The sequence below is a fragment of the Pelophylax lessonae genome, assembly GCF_965119305.1.
Source record: "Pelophylax lessonae genome assembly, chromosome: 5".
NCBI classification, from domain to species: Eukaryota; Metazoa; Chordata; class Amphibia; order Anura; family Ranidae; genus Pelophylax; species Pelophylax lessonae.
In genome coordinates, this window is record NC_138772.1 from 112716575 (window position 1) to 112735132 (window position 18558).

At 48.3% G+C, this 18558-nt stretch overlaps 1 protein-coding gene across 1 annotated transcript in view; it reads left to right on the top strand.

Moving 5' to 3' along the window:
- The first annotated feature begins 258 nt into the window (after window positions 1-258).
- The window catches only part of LOC309556991 (GTP-binding protein Rheb), a 50556-nt gene continuing 32256 nt past the window's right edge, over window positions 259-18558 (top strand). Inside the window, exon 1 of the mRNA XM_082259580.1 lies at window positions 259-641. Within this exon, the coding sequence (XP_082115706.1) occupies window positions 590-641 (52 nt within the window). The 5' untranslated portion in view covers window positions 259-589. The remainder of the gene's footprint in view (window positions 642-18558) is intronic.

Below are 18558 nucleotides of genomic sequence, written 5' to 3' on the forward strand. Positions count from 1 at the left end.
CATCTCTACACTACGGCCATTATAGTGATTTCAGCTATCTGGAAGTGTTTTAGTCTTCGGAAACATGTCTGCCCCCACCCACACAGGAAAGACCGCATTTTCTCTATATTTGACCACACTGTTCCCCTCTATCGTTTATAGAACAACATGCTGCGTGACAGCGACGTCCTTCTCTCCTCCTCCGTGCTGCCAGCAAAGCCCCGCCTTCCACCAATGAAAAGCATCGATCTGCCAGCCGCCCCTCCCCTTGCCACAAGAACCGTCCAATGAGGACCCTCCCCGCCGCTGTGTGAGGCTGGGGATGACGCAGCGAGTTTTGTGAGGTTCCGTACAGCCGGGAGGGCGGGCAGAATAATAAAAACAAATCCGTGCCGACCAGGAGAGAAGGCGGGATATAAAGCCGAGCTGACGCCTTACGTCCAGTGACGCGCAGGAGCGAGCCAGGCCGTAGGTGTGAGCGCGGTCGGTTCAGTGCTTGTGAAGTTTAGTGCGAGTGTTCTGCGCCCGCCCGCTCCTGTTCCCCTCAGTGTGACGGTGAATGCGGCTCCCCCGGCTTTGAACAACGACAACCACAGTGGAGGCGCCAAGGATGCCGCAGTCCAAGTCGCGGAAGATCGCCGTCCTCGGATACCGATCCGTGGGTGAGTACGGCCGCCTGTGAGGAGGACCTGTTGCCCCCCCACCTCAGGGGGTGGCCGCCATTTTTGGCACGCGATGTTGGAGGAGACATCTAGGTGGAGGGTGAGGGGCTCAGGGATGTGTGTGGCCAGGGCTGTCATACTCTCCTAGCTGGACATGGCAGCCATATGGCTGGAGAAGCCAAAGCCTTTCACTGGATACATGCTTCCACTGTGCCACCCGGAGGATGGTGTCCTGGCATCACTACACCCCCTCATTTCATCACTACACCCCCTCATTTCATCACTACACCCCCTCATTTCATCACTACACCCCTCATTTCATCACTACCCCCCCTCATTTCATCACTACCCCCCCTCATTTCATCACTACCCCCCCTCATTTCATCACTACCCCCCCTCATTTCATCGCTACACCCCCTCATTTCATCGCTACACCCCCTCATTTCATCCCACATTGGGGGTAGAATCCGCTGTAGAGGTGTGATTTCTGCCACCCCTGAATGCCTAGTAAAGCAGCCTGCAATGATGGACAGCGCTGTCAAAGTGATGAAAGCCGGCGCTTGCGTTACTATGCGCCAAAAATGGCCCAATTCACACCGCAGCGTTTTGTAGCTTCAAGTTCTAAAATGCTGGGACAGAGAAATCAATAATTCTCAATGGTGATGGTTCATGTCTCCACTACACCTGAAGAGCAGGAAAGTTGTAGGGTGTGAGGTTTTCCCTATTTTTCTTTTCTCTTGTATTAAAACGCTTAAATAATGTGTTTCTGTGTTCTGCTCAAATGCAATAATTAAATTATAAAAGGGGGAGGAAAAAATGAAATTAAAGCACATGAAAGACACCGCAGCAAATGGCAGATGATATTCTCTAATGACTAATTAAAAATTGCCTAAGCTCAATCATGCTTTAAAAACACTGTACATAGACGCTCCAAAAACCCGATGCTCAGGTGTGACTGCAGTCTTAAGCAGGGTACACACTAGTAGAAAATTCCCGTCCGAGGTAAAATCGTATGATTTTCGCCTAGTGTGTACACAACTTTCAGCAGCCGATGCCGACATTTTCAACGGAAAAAAAACGGAGGGACAAACCCCAAATTTTTTTTCGTCCGTCCCCAGATGACTGATTTTCGTTTAATGTGTATGCAGTACATCCGTGAAATCGGATACGAAAGACCGCGCATGATCTGAAGTTGCTGACAACCCGGAAGTCTAGGAACAAATGTGGCAAAAAAAAAAAAAAAAAAATCGGACGAGAAATTTTTTGTAAACATTTATGCACTGTCAACTAAAAACGGTTATGAACGCTGAGCAAGAGAGAGAAAAATCGGAGGAAAATCTAGATAAAAAGATTCTGAACCAAATACTGCAGTAAAATATTTTATATCAACAGGTGATGGTACAGGCAAGGCGCAGGTGATGGTACAGGCAAGGCGCAGGTGATGGTACAGGCAAGGCGCAGGTGATGGTACAGGCATGGCGCAGGTCGGCTTCAATCACTTGCCTGCTCTCCTGGGCTGCCTGCGAGATGTCCACGGTGCTGCTCCTCTCCTCTCGTCTTCTTCTGACGGCGGTGGGATTCCGGGAACCGTCCACGGCGCTGCTCCTCTCGTCCTCTTCTGTCTTCTTTGACAGTGACTCTCTCGGTCTTCCGATCGGTCCGGCGGGAAGGAGATCGGGCGGTGACAGTGCGTGACTGACGCACGCACCAGCACCGCCCCCATTGCGACGTCAGCAGGCAAAATGTGTATTTGTCGTATAAGACGCACCAACTTTTCCCCCCCCAGTTTTGGGGAAGAAAAAGTGCGTCTTATATGGTGAAAAATACGGTATTTTGTCCGATTTTCCTCAAGTGTGTACGGCCCTTTAGGTCCCTTTCACATTTGCGCACTGTTCAGATCTGCCTGTCGGTTTCTCAGGCGGATCTGAACGTTCTCTATTGGGCATCAGATGTCAGCAGAGACATTTCTGCTGACATCCGGTCTGTCAAATCTGGACGGATGGAAACCCTATTTTCCATCTGTCCAGCAGATCGGATGAGAACGGACAGGCGGTCCGTTCTCATCCGATTCCCCCATAGAGAAGAGCGGGACCTGACAGCTGTCTCTGCACAGAGCTGCCATCCGCCTGCTCCTCATGGGATCGGCGGATCGTTCCTCGCTGAGATAAACGGAGTCTGAGGACGGACTCCCATGTGTGAAAGGGGCCTTAAAGCGTAAATCCAGTTTTGTTGAGGAAAAAAAAAAATCCTTCCCATCTGGGTGATCTATGTAAATTACAAGGTTTTTAACAAACTTTTTGCAGATTCTTACTTTTTTTTTCTGAAGAAATCCACATGGAAAAGTGAGTCTAATGGGAGTGGTTTCCTATCAACCAGCTGTGCACCTGCAGGGCTCTGAGAATGGCCCCTTTCACACATACGGTCCAATCAGATTCGCCTGTCAGTTTTTCTGGTGGACCTGATTGGATGCCCCATGCATCCCTATGGATCAGCGGAGACATGTCCGCTGTCATTCAATCCTGTCTGTCAAATCCGGACACACGGAAACCCTATTTTCCATCCGTCTGGCGGATCGGATAAGACAGGCAGTCCGTTCTCATCCGATTCCCCCATAGAGGACTGCAGGGATCTGACGGCTCCGTCTCTGCACACAGAGCGGAGACAGAGCTGTTATCCGCCTGCTCAGCGGGAGATCGGTGGATTGATCCCCTGCTGAGCACAACGGGAGTCTGTCCGTAGAACGGACAGGTGTGAAAGGACCCAAAAGCTGCTCGGCCTGTATGCCTTTAGCCATGATTTCCTATTGGGAGTATCTCACCAAAAATTACACTTTTGTTGCAGGGGATGCCTAAAATCTGACTTTATCTTAGGCAGACTTCTGGGAAAAATCAGTGAGCCAATCGCTCAAGCAGGAAATGTTTCTGGGGGGTGTTCAGTACAAATTGGGTGTAAAGAACACCTCCAGATAGCCATATTGCATTTTCAGAAAATTACAGAGCTGCAGATTGAAAAGGAAGGGTCTTTTTTTTTTTTCTATCACAATAGGACTCGTCGCAATTGTATACACTATATTATTTCTTTGCTATTTTTTACCCCCCCAGGAAGTGAAGTTACTCTTTAATGTTTGTCAATGCTTCCATATAAGTCTGTGGCAACCCACCTTTAGCCTTTATGGCACGCTTGTCAAGAATAAGTCAAAATATCAGTGTCGGAGTGTCAGTGAGGTAGGGAACAAAATCACTTGGGGCGTCCAAGGTGGCTTTAACACTCCTTAAAGTGGAGGTCCCCCCCCCAAAAAAAGTGGAACTTCCACTTTAAGGTCTCCTGACCCCCTGACATGCCACATTAGGCATGTCTTTTATATATATATATATATATAGGAGCAGGTTTCTAGATTTGACAGGTACCCGCTCCCACTTCCGCTCGGGCCTCCTGGGCGGCTCGTTTGGAAGTTCCCCCCCCCTCCCTGCAATCTTCTGGGGGCACGTCAGGTCCCAGAAGATTGCCTGTCCACTCAGGATGCACAGTGCGATTTGTGCATGCGGTTGTGAAGCCGGGTGCCCACACTAGATATGCCGGTACCGTATGAAGAAGAGGGAGAGAACCGAGGCTCCCGCCGGCCGCATGGCTGGGCTGTGTTACAGGTGAGTATTAAAAGTCAACAGCTACACTTATTGTAGCTGCTGACTTTTAGTAAACACCAAAATGGGTAGAACTCTGCTTTAAAGCTGTTGTAGAGCTTACATTTTATTTTTTTGGTAGAGTATCAAACCTGTTATGCTTACCTGGTAAGAGAAGTATGCAATGGTATTGAGTGCAGAGCGTCCCTGATCTCCTCTCTTGGGGTCTGCTGCTGCTCCCCTTGGTGTGCCACTCACTTTTTATGGGGGGCATACCTGTGGGCTTGCTCCCAAGCTGGGTTGTGTGCATCTATAGACTTAAGCATGTCTCCGTCCTGCTCACTGAAGTTTTGACAGCAGCAGGAACCTGCCTATGACAGGAGAGAGCTACTGCAGACTCAATGTAAATGGTCTCCAGCACTCCACGGATCCTCCACTAAAGCCCAGTTCACACGAGAAGAAATTCAGAAGGGAAATTTCATTCGACCGATCTGACGCTTTTCGGCTTGTTAGTGGTTGGTGCTTTCGACAGCCAACTCCGACTTTTCGGCTGACAAAATCCTCGTGTGCAGGCATTAAAATTTTTGTCCTCTGTCAAAACACGTCCGATTTTCGTCTCATTACTACAGATTTCGATGGGGAAAAAAATCTTATGAGCAAGACTAGGCATGCTCAGAGATGAAAGAACACAAAGAAAGCAATCCAACACATGACATCACTTCTGAAGTAGAATTTTGTCATACGGGAAAATTCAACCGGTCGGCGGAAATTTGTTGCGTGTGTACGTGGCTTTAGTCTGTCCTTTTTTCTAAGTGAAGATAGCTTACATCAGAGGTGCAAAATTTTTGAGATACCTGAAGGGGCCCTGAAACTTGTTAAGTGATATTTCTTCAAAAAAGATTGGTCTTCGTTGAAGATTTGTTGTGCTGGTGAATATTTTCCTTGTGTCGTGCATGCTCCAGTATCCAGCTGGTGGTCGCTGCAGCACCTGTTACCTTTGAGCTCATTCCAGGTGTGTGTGTGATATGGACTGTTAGCTACCGCAAATGGACAAAATGGACAGAGTGCGGGAATGGACAGAGTGCGGGATTAATTGCAGCTTTTTTTTTTTTTTTTTTTTACAATCCCTTTTAAGAGAAGTGCAGGAATATAAAAACCTACACATCACCTAGGTGGATGCAGCATCTCTCCCGCACCACCTCTAATGCCAAGAACTGATCACCAGGTCTCGGTCTTCAATGAGAAGACTGTGGAAGGGGTGGGAGCGGCTGGCTCAGGTTCTCAGCAATGTGCTGAAAGGCTCAGCCAGCTGCTGCTCAGGAATCTGGGTGGATCTTCAAGACCTTAAGTCAGGATCTCGCCAGAGCCTGGGTCGAGGAGTGGAGAACTGCTCTCCTGTGATCACAAGAGAATTGGGGCTCAAAAGACTTTGGCTTACTTCTCCTTTTGAGGTAAAAGTTGCTTTGCCTTTGGGACCACTTTAAACACATCAAACACAGCGCTGTAGGCGCATCGGTTAGCGCTACTGTTGGAATTACTATTTTTAGCAATCGTCAACTTGACCTAAGGCCTCTTTTACACTAGTGGATTGTCGGATCTGCAGTCTCCTCTATGGAGTGGTGGGTGTCAATGGCCACATGTCTGTCACCTGCTGACATCCGATCTTATCTGCTAAACAGATAAATTGGGATCACTTCTGCATCTGTCTTGCAGTTGGGTGAAACGCAGGCAGTCCATTTACATCCCACCGCCCATAGACTGGGCCGTGTCTGCTCTGCATAAGTGGAGCAGACACGGACCAGCCATCCACCTGCTCAGCAGGGATCGGTGGATAGATAACCCACTAAGCTGGTGGACTCCAACAGAGCCTGCCCCTTGTGGAAGGGACCTACCATTCTAATAATGCTTGGTGCCTGAGAGTGATGCTGATCCTCCAAATTTAATACTTGGTGTTATTAGGATGAGAGAAGGTAGAAGCGAGTCACTGGCCCCAATCTTCAAAAGTCCTTTCTTTAACCTAGTAGGCTCAGCAGCCTGCCACCAACATAGGTCAGCCAAATCAAATCTCTGTAGTAGCACTAAACTAACATCTTCAGAGTGTTTTATTTAATCCCATTCCATACCCAGGTGGGTGATCCATCTTCAGCCAAAGTGTTAATGAGGGTGGGAATGGCTCAACTGCAAATAATGGGCCAGTACACTGACCACTTCTTAGCGATCCATCACATGCCTGAGCTCAACTCTGAAGAACATCTAGACAGTAATGGATGGTCAACATGTTTTAAGGGCTGGAAAAAACAAACCAATCCCTTATCAGGGCTATAGATCAGGATATAGATTGTAAGGTGTTATACCAAACACTTTAAAATGTTGTACTTAACCTCTGTGCAGTTGGCTTTGCACAGAGCAGCCTGGATGTTCCTCTTCTCCGGTCCCTCATTGCTGCTCCTGGCCTCTGCCTCCAGTTGATTGCGCCCACCACAGCACACAAGCAGATTTCTATGGGGGTAGACGAGCTGCAGCTCTGTGTCCATTCAGACAAGGATCTGCGGTTTGGCCCCTCCCCTCTCTCCTGATTGGCTAACTGACTTTGACAGCCGTGGGAGCTGTTGGCGCTGTGTCTCAGTCAATTAAGAGGAAGAGTCCTGGACGGCCAAGGGACTTGTGGACATCGCTGGACAGATGGGGCTCTGGTAAGCAGCAGGGGGTGCTGGGGTGGCTGCTGCACACAGCGTTTTTTTTTTTTTTTTTTTTTTTCTTGATGTATAGAATGCATGAAGATTAAAAAAAAAAAACTGACTTAACAACTCTTTTAACATGACCCGTATTAATAAAATGAGGACTTAAGAAACCTGTATGACGCATGAAAAAAAAAATATTAAGGTGGACCTTAACTTCTCTTATGTGCTTTGGATCTTCTGCACCCATAACCCCTTAGTCGTCAAGTTACCCACAGTCCTGGGGGAAGGGGGGGGGGAGAATGTTTGGCTCCTATATCGAATTGATTAAAAAGGGCAAGCACACAGCAAGTAAAGTTGGAGTTGCATACCTGTTCTGGGTCTGCTCCATGTAGAATGCAAAGAAAAGCGGCCATGCTGGGATGGACAAACTTTCATGCCCTGATGTGATCAGCTTGAAAATGGAAAGTGTGGGGGGGGGGGGGGGGGGGGCTGATTCCGATTAACCATAGAGCCTCTGGAGCGTGTATCACCATCTGACACTCCTTGAAGCTGCGGGACCCTCCGGGTCTGTCTCCCCTGGCGGCCATGACGGCGGCCCTGTAGTCACTAATATCTAAGGTTGATGTGGCCCTGCAAAGGCGGCCTAGCAAGAAGCGTACCCCCTCCCCTCGCCTTCACCTGTATCCTCTGCCGCCTCGGATTCTGAGGTGGATTTGGCTGTCGCAGACTAGTCAGCCTACTGGGTCTGCGTCCACGCACCCTGAGTGCTCTAACAGTGATGACTAATCCTCCTCTGCAGCCGAGCATGAAAAGGCGCTGGTGGAGGCTTTGATTGTGTCAGTGTGGGAAACCTTAAAGCTTGGAGGACTCGGCTGATGCTGAGTCGGTGATTCTTGTGCAGTTTGGCACCTGCAAATCTTCCAAGGTGACAAAGGTGTTCACCTTTCCTGCCCTAATTTGACGAGATTGTTACTAGTCAATGGGGTTCCGTGAAACGTGTGATTGGAATACCTAAGCATTTCTCTAGGAGATATCCCTTTTGAGGAGTCTCTCCTGAAGAAACTAACTGTCCCACTGTCAGATGGGACTCTCAGGTTTCCAGATTAAATAAGGCCACACTTTTGCCGGTGGAAAAGAGAACTGAGGCTCTGGTCATTACCTTTTCCCTGTGGCAGGTTCAGTGTTGAGGCTGGTGTTTGCTTTCACCTTGGTATCCCAGACCTTAACGGAATGGGCTAAAAGTTTACGCCAGGATCTGGAAGGGGGTCAACACCCTCCTGAGCTGGGGGATCAGTTGATCCAGGGGTTATAGTACATTTGTAATGCATCTTTGGATGTGGATCCAATCTGACAGCGGTGTTCTTTGCCGCCTGATTTGGTTGAAGTACTGGCTGGCCGACAAGTCTTCTAAAAAGGTGCTGACTGATCTACCTTTTTATGTAGGTGACTGTTTGTTCGATGCCTCTATGGAAGAGATCATTAAGGGCCTTACGGGAGGTAAGAGTACAATACTTCTGCAGGTTGCTAATGGTAAGGAAGGAACCTTGTCGTAAACGTGGTCCTTTTTTCTCAGCTCACATACTGCCCTTTTGTCTATCTGGATTGCAGGAAAAGGGTTTGAGATCCACCAGTAACTTTGCAGGAGGCTCCAAGAGACCCTGGAATGGTAGGTTGAAAGAGGGCACTACGGGCTCCAAAGACAAGCCTTCCCCAGCCTGATGGGGCGCCCTCACCTGCATCTGGGATTTGGGTGACGTCTGCCTTTTTCCAGAACCGTGGACCTGGTTTATTCAGGAGAAATGGGTTCACGAGTTGGTTCGGTTACAAGATCGCGTTTCTCTCCTTGCCTCCGGGCGATCTGCTTCTGCGTGCATAGTCTTCTTTGGCTGTAGTAGCCGACTTGAACATTACTGTGCAAAATCTTTAGAAATCGGCTTTGACTCCATACACCAAGCTGGACTACTTGGGTCTCTGCTGGATTCTGCATTGGGCCGGGTGTTTTTTCCACAGGTTAAACTACTGAAGCTGCAGGATGCGATTTGGTTCCTGTTCAACCTTCTGTCGTCACTCAGGACTTGCATGCAAGTGCTGGGTCTGATGGTTTCCACCTTCGAGGCAGTTCCATTTGCTCAGTTCCATACCAGACATCTGCAAAGATTCTGGCCAAATGGAACAAGGATCTGCTGTTGAACGATCTGATCCTGTTGAGTCAGGGTACAGGGGAATCTCTGATATGATGGCTCCGCTCCCTGGCGCTTCAGCTGGGGAAAAATCTTTTCTTCCCCCTGTATTGGACAGTGATTAGCACAGGCACCAGTCTGTCTGGGTGGGGAGGTGTCTTGGGAGTGTACTCGACCCAAGGTGTTTGGACTTGAGAGGAGTTGGGTCTGCCGAATTCAGGCTTTGTCCGTCTCAGTGGACAGATCGTTTTCAGGGATGTGCAAAGAGTGCCCTGGTGGCCCGAGAAGTAGCTGGTATCTTGAGGTGGGCAGAACTATATGTTCAGGCCCTCTCTGCTGTGCCCATTCTCTGGGGTAGAGAATTGGCAAGCGTACTATCTCAGTCGGCTGATGTTGGATCAGGGAGAATGATCTCTTCACCCGGAGGGGTTTTTCATCTGTGCCTTCGGTGGGGGACCCCTGATGTTGGCCTCCCGTCTCAACTGCAAGGTGCAGAGGTTCGTGTTAATGCCTCGGGATCCTCTGGCCGATGCCACAGACGCCTTGGTGGCCCCTTGGGGTCAGTATTGTCGTCCAATTCAACTTCTGTTGAGACTGCTATGCAGAATCAAGGTAGGAGGGATTCCAGTCATTCTGGTGGCACCAGACTGACCTCACTGGTAGCAGACATCGCTTGGAAACTTCCTCTCAGGGAAGATCTTCTGTCTTGTGAACCAACCTTCCATCCTGCTTTTAACGGCTTGGCTATTGAAAGCCAGGTGCTGAAGGTCGGAGGGCAGTCGGGAGTCGGTGATTCCTAATTTGTTAAAAGCTAGGAAATCTACTTCCAGAAAAGTTATCATAGTTTGGAAGGCGTACATTACTTGGTGTGAGTCCCAGGGGTTTCTCCCTGTTCTTTTGTGTCTCGCCTGTTGGAGTTTTTAAAACTAGATGTAGACCAACGTTTGCCTCTGGGCGCACCATCAAGGGCCAGATTTCTGCCTTAGCCATATTTTTCCAAAGGCGGTTGGCTGCAAAGTCCTTGGATCACACTTTTGTGCAGGGAGTTTGCCATATGGCTCCTCTGGGGGGATCTCAATTTGGTACGGTTGGTGCTTCAAAAGCCTCCTTTTGTGGACTCACTCTGTCGCAGGTGGCCTTTTTAGTTTCTATTACTTCTGCACGTAGAGTGTTGGCATTGGCTAAGTTGTCCTGTGGGTCACAGGGACAAAGTGGTGTTGCGACCCTGTCAGGCATTCCTTCCTAAGGTGGTCTCGGGTTTCATTTGAATGGAAGATATTGTGTTACTGTCCTTGTGTTCTAAGCTGAAACATCTAAAGAAATTGCTTTTTGTTCCTTGGGTGTGGTCAGGGCGATTTTTGGGTGTAGTTGGCTGCGACTGAGTTGCTTTGGAAATCCAATTCTTTGTTTGTTCTTATGGATGGACCTTGTAAGGGGCAGGCTGCATCTACTGTGACCATTTTCAGATGGATCAGGCAGACGGTGGTGCAGGCCTATTCTAATAAGGGTCAGGGTCCTCCTCTAATGAGCTCCTGTTTTTACTCAGTTGGCCATGTTTAGCCTTGTTGAAAAATGTATGTATTGCTGTGTCTTCTCACCCCTCATGATACTGCTATGGGACATCCCAATGATCTAGAAGACATGTAGCTGTGAAGGAAATCCTTTTCTTTGAGGTTCACAGATGGACACAGCACCCGCCCCTCTGTTGGGTTATGTAGTCTTCTGACACTGCTTGTCATAAACTGAAGCCCTTTAGCAGGAAGTAATGGTATACCCCCCTGGGACTGCTTCAGGGGCATAGCCAAAATTGTTTCCGCCTAGTCCTACTGCTGAAGAGGGCAGCATTAGTCCAAGGGTCTAGAAGACATAGAGCTGTGTCCGTCAGTGAACCTCAGAGAGAGATTTTAAGGCAAGACCAAAATTTTTTTTTTTTTTTTTTTTTTTTTTTTTTCCCCCTTGTATTGTGTCAGCAATTACTTTCCCGACCATGGCCTAATCATTATAGGGGGAGAGAAGGAACTTGACCCACAACAACATTGGTGCTTTTCTTGCTTTCCACTTTTTGTAGCAATTAGTTCAGCTTCTTGGTACTGCTCCGTACAGCAAATGACCACACATCCCTTTGCCTGTAACTGACATGGGCTATGTTATGTAATCGTGTACCATGCTGTGGTTGCAGGAAAAATTCTCATGATTCCCCTTATCGACACAGGCATTGCTAATGGGGGAATTGGACATTGCGTTCTCCCGACGCTGGGGAAGCAGTCCCCATTATCTCTAGGGGCCTTATCAGCCACCTGCGATTTAATCTGAAACAAATCCGATGGGCTGGTTGTACCAAAGTTGATCGGTTGGAACCGCAGTCAGTTCCTGCTGAACCCGGTGTAGATTCAAACTGTGTATTGGCCAGATTTACACGTGTATTTTTAATGTGTTGCATTGAGGGTAGAGCTGCATGATCATAAAATCGAGATCTTGATTCACCCCCCCCCCCCCCCCCCCCAATGATCTTTAAAACTGCATTTCCTTCTTACAGACTTTTTCTCTGCTCACTCACAAAAAAGCCTCAGCAAATGTTTATCAATATTAAGGCTGCTAGATGACTATAAACACTGCTTTACAGGGTATCATTTTGTTCTTTTAGATCAAAGTAATGAACTTCTGTCTGAGGGCAGTTTAACCTCTTATTTTTATGGGGGGGGGGGGGGGAGAGAGACACTTTTAATAAAAAAAAATAAAACCGGTACATTTTTTTTATTATTTTTTTTAAAGCAGTATGGTGTGAAAGGACCCCAAATGGCTTCAGTAGGGTTTATTTTGCTATCTTTCCTTAGCCTGAATGTCACTTCCTGATTGTAGGACAGATGTCCTTGTAGTGTATTCTGTGTTGTCTGGGATTACTATGCTGCCTCTAGGTATTCAGTAGGCAGTTGTTTCCATTGCCTTTGTTGGTATTACAGACTTTACTTTAGTGTGTTGGACTGTACATTCTTGATAAATACCCAGGTCAGTAGGAAATCATGGTAAATTACTCTGGTATAAAACAAGTTGTGGGAACAGCTCATGAAACTTCAGGAAGCATTATTTCAATGTAAAATTAACATGAAGGCAGCTGATGACATTTCAGTTCACAATGCTGATTGCAGTCTGGAAACATTGCTGTGACACAGTAGTGAGCGTGCTGGTCATGGGCATTTGTAAATTTACAATGCTGACGCTTCCCACATCAGTAGTTCATCCTGGATATTTCTAACAAGTTAGAATCCACTAGACTACAAAGCACACTGTAACTTTCTGCTTTGGTGCCCTCCCCTTTGACAAAAAAAAAACACCAGACTGCCGCTGAGGTTTTCACATATTTTTAGGATTTCTTATGTTAAGGGCGCATGGTTGCCTAAAATCTTCTTTCCAGCCTTCCGTCAAGCACGGTTTCTGCCATGTGCTACAAACAGCATTTAAACAGGAAAGGTTAGATTTATTTACACCCTCCGTTGCTCTGATAATTGGGTCTACTTGGAAGTGGAAAAAAAAACCCTCTAAATTCAATCTGTCTAACCTTTAGGCACATGTGGATACAAAGGGATCAATTAATAAAAAGGTGAAGCTGGGAAATCTGATGCAATTGCCCATAGCAACCTGTTCGGTCTAATGTTTCAAATGAAGAAAGTGATCTGTTTCATAGGTAGAGCTTCAGTTTTTTTGATTTCTGGTACTTTCTTTTGTCCATATTATCTATACCAAAGGGTCAGACCACTCCTTGAAATGGGACTATGCATGCATCATGTGTCTTTTAGTGCCTGAGGCTGTTAGACTGGAACAAGGAACATAAGGTAGAGATGCCTGTACTTTGTCTGAATGCAACTGTAAGGGAAGAGTTGTAACACCTCTGTTGGGTATCTTGTACTTCGTGTCCTGTCAGGGTTGATACTTTTGTCAGGTTTCATTTGGGAAATTTCTACTCCTTTCATGAGTGCTAATGTGAAAATACTGTGGCAAAAAATTCCAACATCAACCAATTTTTTTTTTTTTTCTTTTTTTTGTGTGTGTGTGTTCTAAGTGTCACGAACCGGCAGGACTGGTAGTGGATCCTCTGGACCAGAGAGGCGATGGCGCGGGTTGTACTAGAGGACCGGTTCTAAGCAGTTACTGGTCTTCACCAGACCCCACCGCAAGGCGGGATGGATTTGCTGCGGCGGTAACTGCCAGGTCGTGTCCCCTAGTAACTCGATCTCTCTGGCAGCTGATATGGCGTGGTACACAGGGAGTAGGCAAGAGCGTAGTCGGGACGTAGCAGAGGTCAGGGCAGAGGTTCAAAGGAGAGATGTCAGTAGCAAGGATTTGGCAACAGGCAAAGCAAACAAACACAGAAGGGAACGCTTTCACAGAGGCACAAGGCACAAAGATCCGGCAGGAAGCTGTGTGAGGAGAAGGTATTAATGAGCAGTGCACAGGTGAAGCCTAATTAAGTCAGCACTGCCTTTCACAAACCTTAACCCTTAATAACCAGTTTGGACCAGGCACCAATCACCTGTGCACTGGTCCTTTAGATCTAATGCCCCATACACACGTGCAGATTATCTGCAAACTTTTGTCTGCAGACTTACCAAAACCATATAATATGAGGTCAAACCTAAACCTAAACACTTTCAATTTGTATGCAATCCGGCAGGCCCTTGCACTACATAGAAAAGGTAAGTCTGCAGATAATCTGCACGTGTGTATGGGGCATTAGAGTCCCGGTGCGTGTGCGCCCTAGAGAGCGGGGACGCACACGCCGAGACGCAGGAGCGCCGCCTGGAGACACACGCTGTGAGCGCTCCGAGGCCAGCAGGGGGCCCGGAGCGCTGAGCGTAACACTAAGTTTCTAGCAAAAACACCGATTGTTATCACGTAAGCAGTGTCAAAGGTCTGGTCTTCAAGTGGTTAAAACAAACATGTAATGCTGGTGTTGCAGAAATGACAGCTCTGTATTTCGAGAGAAGGGGGTGGGGTCCAACACCCCCAGTATACCTTAAATTCATTACAGGCACTCATGTTGTACAAAATTGAATATACCATACAGTGCCTTGACAGTCTTGATACACCTTGCAATTTTCCACTTTTTTTTTTTTTTTTTGCATGAAATACTTTCACGTTTTTGGTTGCAATAGACCGACACAGTGGCACATAATTGTGAAGTAGGACGAAAATGATAAATGGGTTTTCAAATATCTAAAACATGTGGCGTGCATTTGTATTCAGCTCCCTTTACTCTTATACCCCTAACCAAAATCTAGTAGGACCAATTGGTAAATGGAGACCACCTGTGTGATTTATGCTCAGTAGAAATACAGCTGTTCTGTGAAGCCCTCAGGTTTGTTGGAGAACTTTAATGGACAACATGAAGGCCAAGGAACACGCCAGACAGGTCAAGGATAAAGTTGGGAGAAGTTTAAAGCAGTGTTAGGTTATTTAAAATAAAATCCTAAGCTTTGCTTTGAACATCTCATGGAGCACTGGTCAATCCATCATCCAAAAAATGTAAAGGCTATGGCACAACTGCAAACCTACCAAGACATGGGCGTCCACCTAAACTGACAGGCTGGGCAAGGAGAGTATTCATCGGAGAAGCAGCCAAGAGGCCTGTGGCAACTCTGGAGGAGTTGGCATAAAGGGGGCTAAATACAAATGCACGCCACACTTTTCAGATAATTAGTAAAAATATTTGAGAAGCATTTATCATTTTCCTTTCTACTTCACAATTATGTGCTACTTTGTGTTAGTCTATCGCAAAAAAACCCCCAATAAAATACATTTTACTTTTTTGGTAACATGACAAAAATGTAGAAAATTTCAAGGGGTATGAATATTTTTCAAGGCACTGTTGACAACCCTTGGCTCCCTACAAGCTTTAGGCCTCATGCACACTGGACGTTTTTACAGCTGCTGTTAGCAGCGTCAGACTTTTTTTTTTTTTTTTTTTTTTTTGCAGCTGCAGAACGCCCATCCATTTTATTCTATGGCCTCATGCACACATAGAGCTTTTAGGAGCTCCAAGTGGCATAGGCGTTTTACAGCTCCAAAAAAAACCCAGGAACTGTGGGTTCAGGAGCTCCAGCGTCAAGCTGCAAAAAACGTCTGACGCTGCTAAAGGCTCCATAACGTTGCTTAACGTGCGTTAAGCCACGTTATACGTTTTTTTTTCTTCCATTCAAAATCAATGGTTCCCTATGGGAGCCTATTGATTTGAATGGAAGTCACACCGCAGGTCGGATCAGGGTGATCCGACTTGCGGTGCGACCTGCACTGTGAGAATCTTGAGGGGGAACTCCACGCCAAAATGGGGGAAAAAAACGGCGTGGGGTTCCCCCCCAGGTTCCAATCCAGGCCCTTCGGGTCTGGTATGGAATTTGAGGGTAGCCCCGCGCCGAAAAAACGGCGTGGGGTCCCCCCCAAAATCCATACCAAACCCTTATCCGAGCATGCAATCCGGCATGCCAGGAAAGGGGAGGGGACGAGCGAGCGGCCCCACCCCCCCTGGATCATACCAGGCCACACGCCCTCAACATGGGGGTGTGTGGGTGCTTTGGGGCAGGGGGGGCTCTGCACCCCGCACCTCAAAGCACCTTGCCCCCATGTTGATGAGGACAAGGGCCTCATCCCCACAACCCTGGCCGGTGGTTGTGGGGGTCTGCGGGCAGGGGGCTCATCGGAATCTGGAAGCCCCCTTTAACAAGGGGGCTCCCCCAGATCCCGGACCCCCTCCCTATGTGAATGGGTATGGGGTACACTGTAACCCTACTCATTCACCCCATAAAATGCAGTGTATGGAAATAACGACAGGAGACGTTTTGGAAAATTTATTAATCTTCATCCGGCTCTTTTCCTCTCCGAGGGTCTTCTGCTCTTTTGCTGTCCGCCCTTCTTGTCTTCTCCTCTCCGGGGGTCTTCTTGTCTTCTCCTCTCCGGGGGTCTTCTTGTCTTCTCCTCTCCGGGGGTCTTCTGCTGTCTTCTCCTCTCCGGGGGTCTTCTGCTGTCTTCTCCTCTCCGGGGGTCTTCTGCTGTCTTCTCCTCTCCGGGGGTCTTCTGCTGTCTTCTCCTCTCCGGGGGTCTTCTGCTGTCTTCTCCTCTCCGAGGGTCTTCTGCTGTCCAATCTTCTTGTCTTCTCCTCTCCGGTCTTCTGCTCTTCTACTCATTCACCCCATAAAATGCAGTGTATGGAATAGGGATGCACCGAAATGAAAATTTTGGGCCGAAACCGAAACCGAAAATGCAGGATGCCCTTGGCCGAAAACCGAAACCGAAACCGAAAATGACTTTTTCCCCAAAAAAAATTTGAAATGGATAGAACAGGGACATAAACCAAAAACAGGCAGCGACGTACACCTACACCTGTCGCTGCCACCCTGTCACAGTATATGTACTGTGATGGGTTGGCAAGAGGTTAATTTAATTACCAATGGTATTTGTATTATGAGGCATGAGGGGTTAATGTATAGTCACTGCTGGTCACTCATCTATTAGTGACTGACCAGTGGCAGGTAATTAACCCCTTTGTGCTGCATTAGTGCAACCAGTGTTAATTAACACTGACACTGGTTGCACTAATGCAGCACAAAAGGGGTTAATTAACTGCCACTGGTCAGTCACTAATAGATGAGTGACCAGCAGTGACAATACATTAACCCCTCATGCCTCATAATACTAATAGCATTGGTAAGCTGCCTCAGCTCCCCTCCCCCCTCCCCCACTGCCTCAGCGTCCTCCTCCTCGGGTGTCCTCTCCTGCATTCAAAAGTCCCGCCTCTGGCCGGCGGCACCGCCTCTCAATGATGTCCCTACTACTCTGTGCATTATGAATGGACATACTAGGCGGGGGGCGGGGCGAGCGGCCGCTATAGAGAGAACTATTGTGATCCTTCACTGTCAGCTCCTCACGTCTATGTATGAATGAGAACTGAACTGAGCTGACACCGGGCGGGGGGGCGGGCGGAGCGGCCGCTATTAGCTGTGACTATGTGAGAGCTTCTCTTCCTTGTCAGCGGAGATACGTGCCTGTCAGGGAAGTGAAACTCTCACATAGTCACAGCTAATAGCGGCCGCTCCGCCCGCCCCCCCGCCCGGTGTCAGCTCAGTTCAGTTCTCATTCATACATAGACGTGAGGAGCTGACAGTAAAGGATCTCAATAGTTCTCTCTATAGCGGCCGCTCGCCCCGCCCCCCGCCTAGTATGTCCATTCATAATGCACAGAGTAGTAGGGACATTATTAAGAGGCGGACGGCCGGCCAGAGGCGGGACTTTTGAAACCTGCCCTGCGCTGCGCCCTCCTCCTTCCCCACGGCGGCCATTTTTATTTTCGGCACTGTTAACCCATTATCGGCCGAAATGAGAGAGGCTCATTTTCGGCCGATAATTTCGGTGGCCGAAATTTCGGTGCATCCCTAGTATGGAAATAACGACAGGAGACGTTTTGGAAAATTTATTAAAAATCTTCATCCGGCTCTTGTCCTCTCCAAGGGTCTTCTGCTCTTTTGCTGTCCGCCCTTCTGGTCTTCTCCTCTCCGGGGGTCTTCAGCTATCTTCTCTCCAAGGGTCTTCTGCTCTTTTGCTGTCCGCCCTTCTTGTCTTCTCCTCTCCGGGGGTCTTCTGCTGTCTTCTCCTCTCCGAGGGTCTTCTGCTGTCTGCCCTTCTGCTGTCCAATCTTCTTGTCTTCTCCTCTCCGGTCTTCTGCTCTTTTGCTGTCGGCTGTCCTTCTTCCTCCGGTCCTCCTCCGACGACGTCTCCAGCGATTATGCTGGTCTCTGCAGCTTATTATATAGCCATTAGGGGCGTGGTCTCCCGATGACGTCATCTGGCGGCCACGCCCCTAATGGCTATATAATAAGCTGCAGAGACCAGAGGCCGGCATAATCGCTGGAGACGTCAGAGGAGGACCGGAGGAAGGACAGCCGACAGCAAAAGAGCAGAAGACCGGAGAGGAGAAGACAAGAAGATTGGACAGCAGAAGGGCGGACAGCAGAAGACCCTCGGAGAGGAGAAGACAGCAGAAGACCCTCGGAGAGAAGACAGCAGAAGACCCCCGGAGAGGAGAAGACAAGAAGGGCGGACAGCAAAAGAGCAGAAGACAGCAGAAGACCCCCGGAGAGGAGAAGACCAGAAGGGCGGACAGCAAAAGAGCAGAAGACCCTCGGAGAGGACAAGAGCCGGATGAAGATTTTTAATAAATTTTCCAAAACGTCTCCTGTCGTTATTTCCATACACTGCATTTTATGGGGTGAATGAGTAGGGTTACAGTGTACCCCATACCCATTCACATAGGGAGGGGGTCCGGGATCTGGGGGGGCCCCCTTGTTAAAGGGGGCTTCCAGATTCTGATGAGCCCCCTGCCCGCAGACCCCACAACCACCGGCCAGGGTTGTGGGGATGAGGCCCTTGTCCTCATCAACATGGGGGCAAG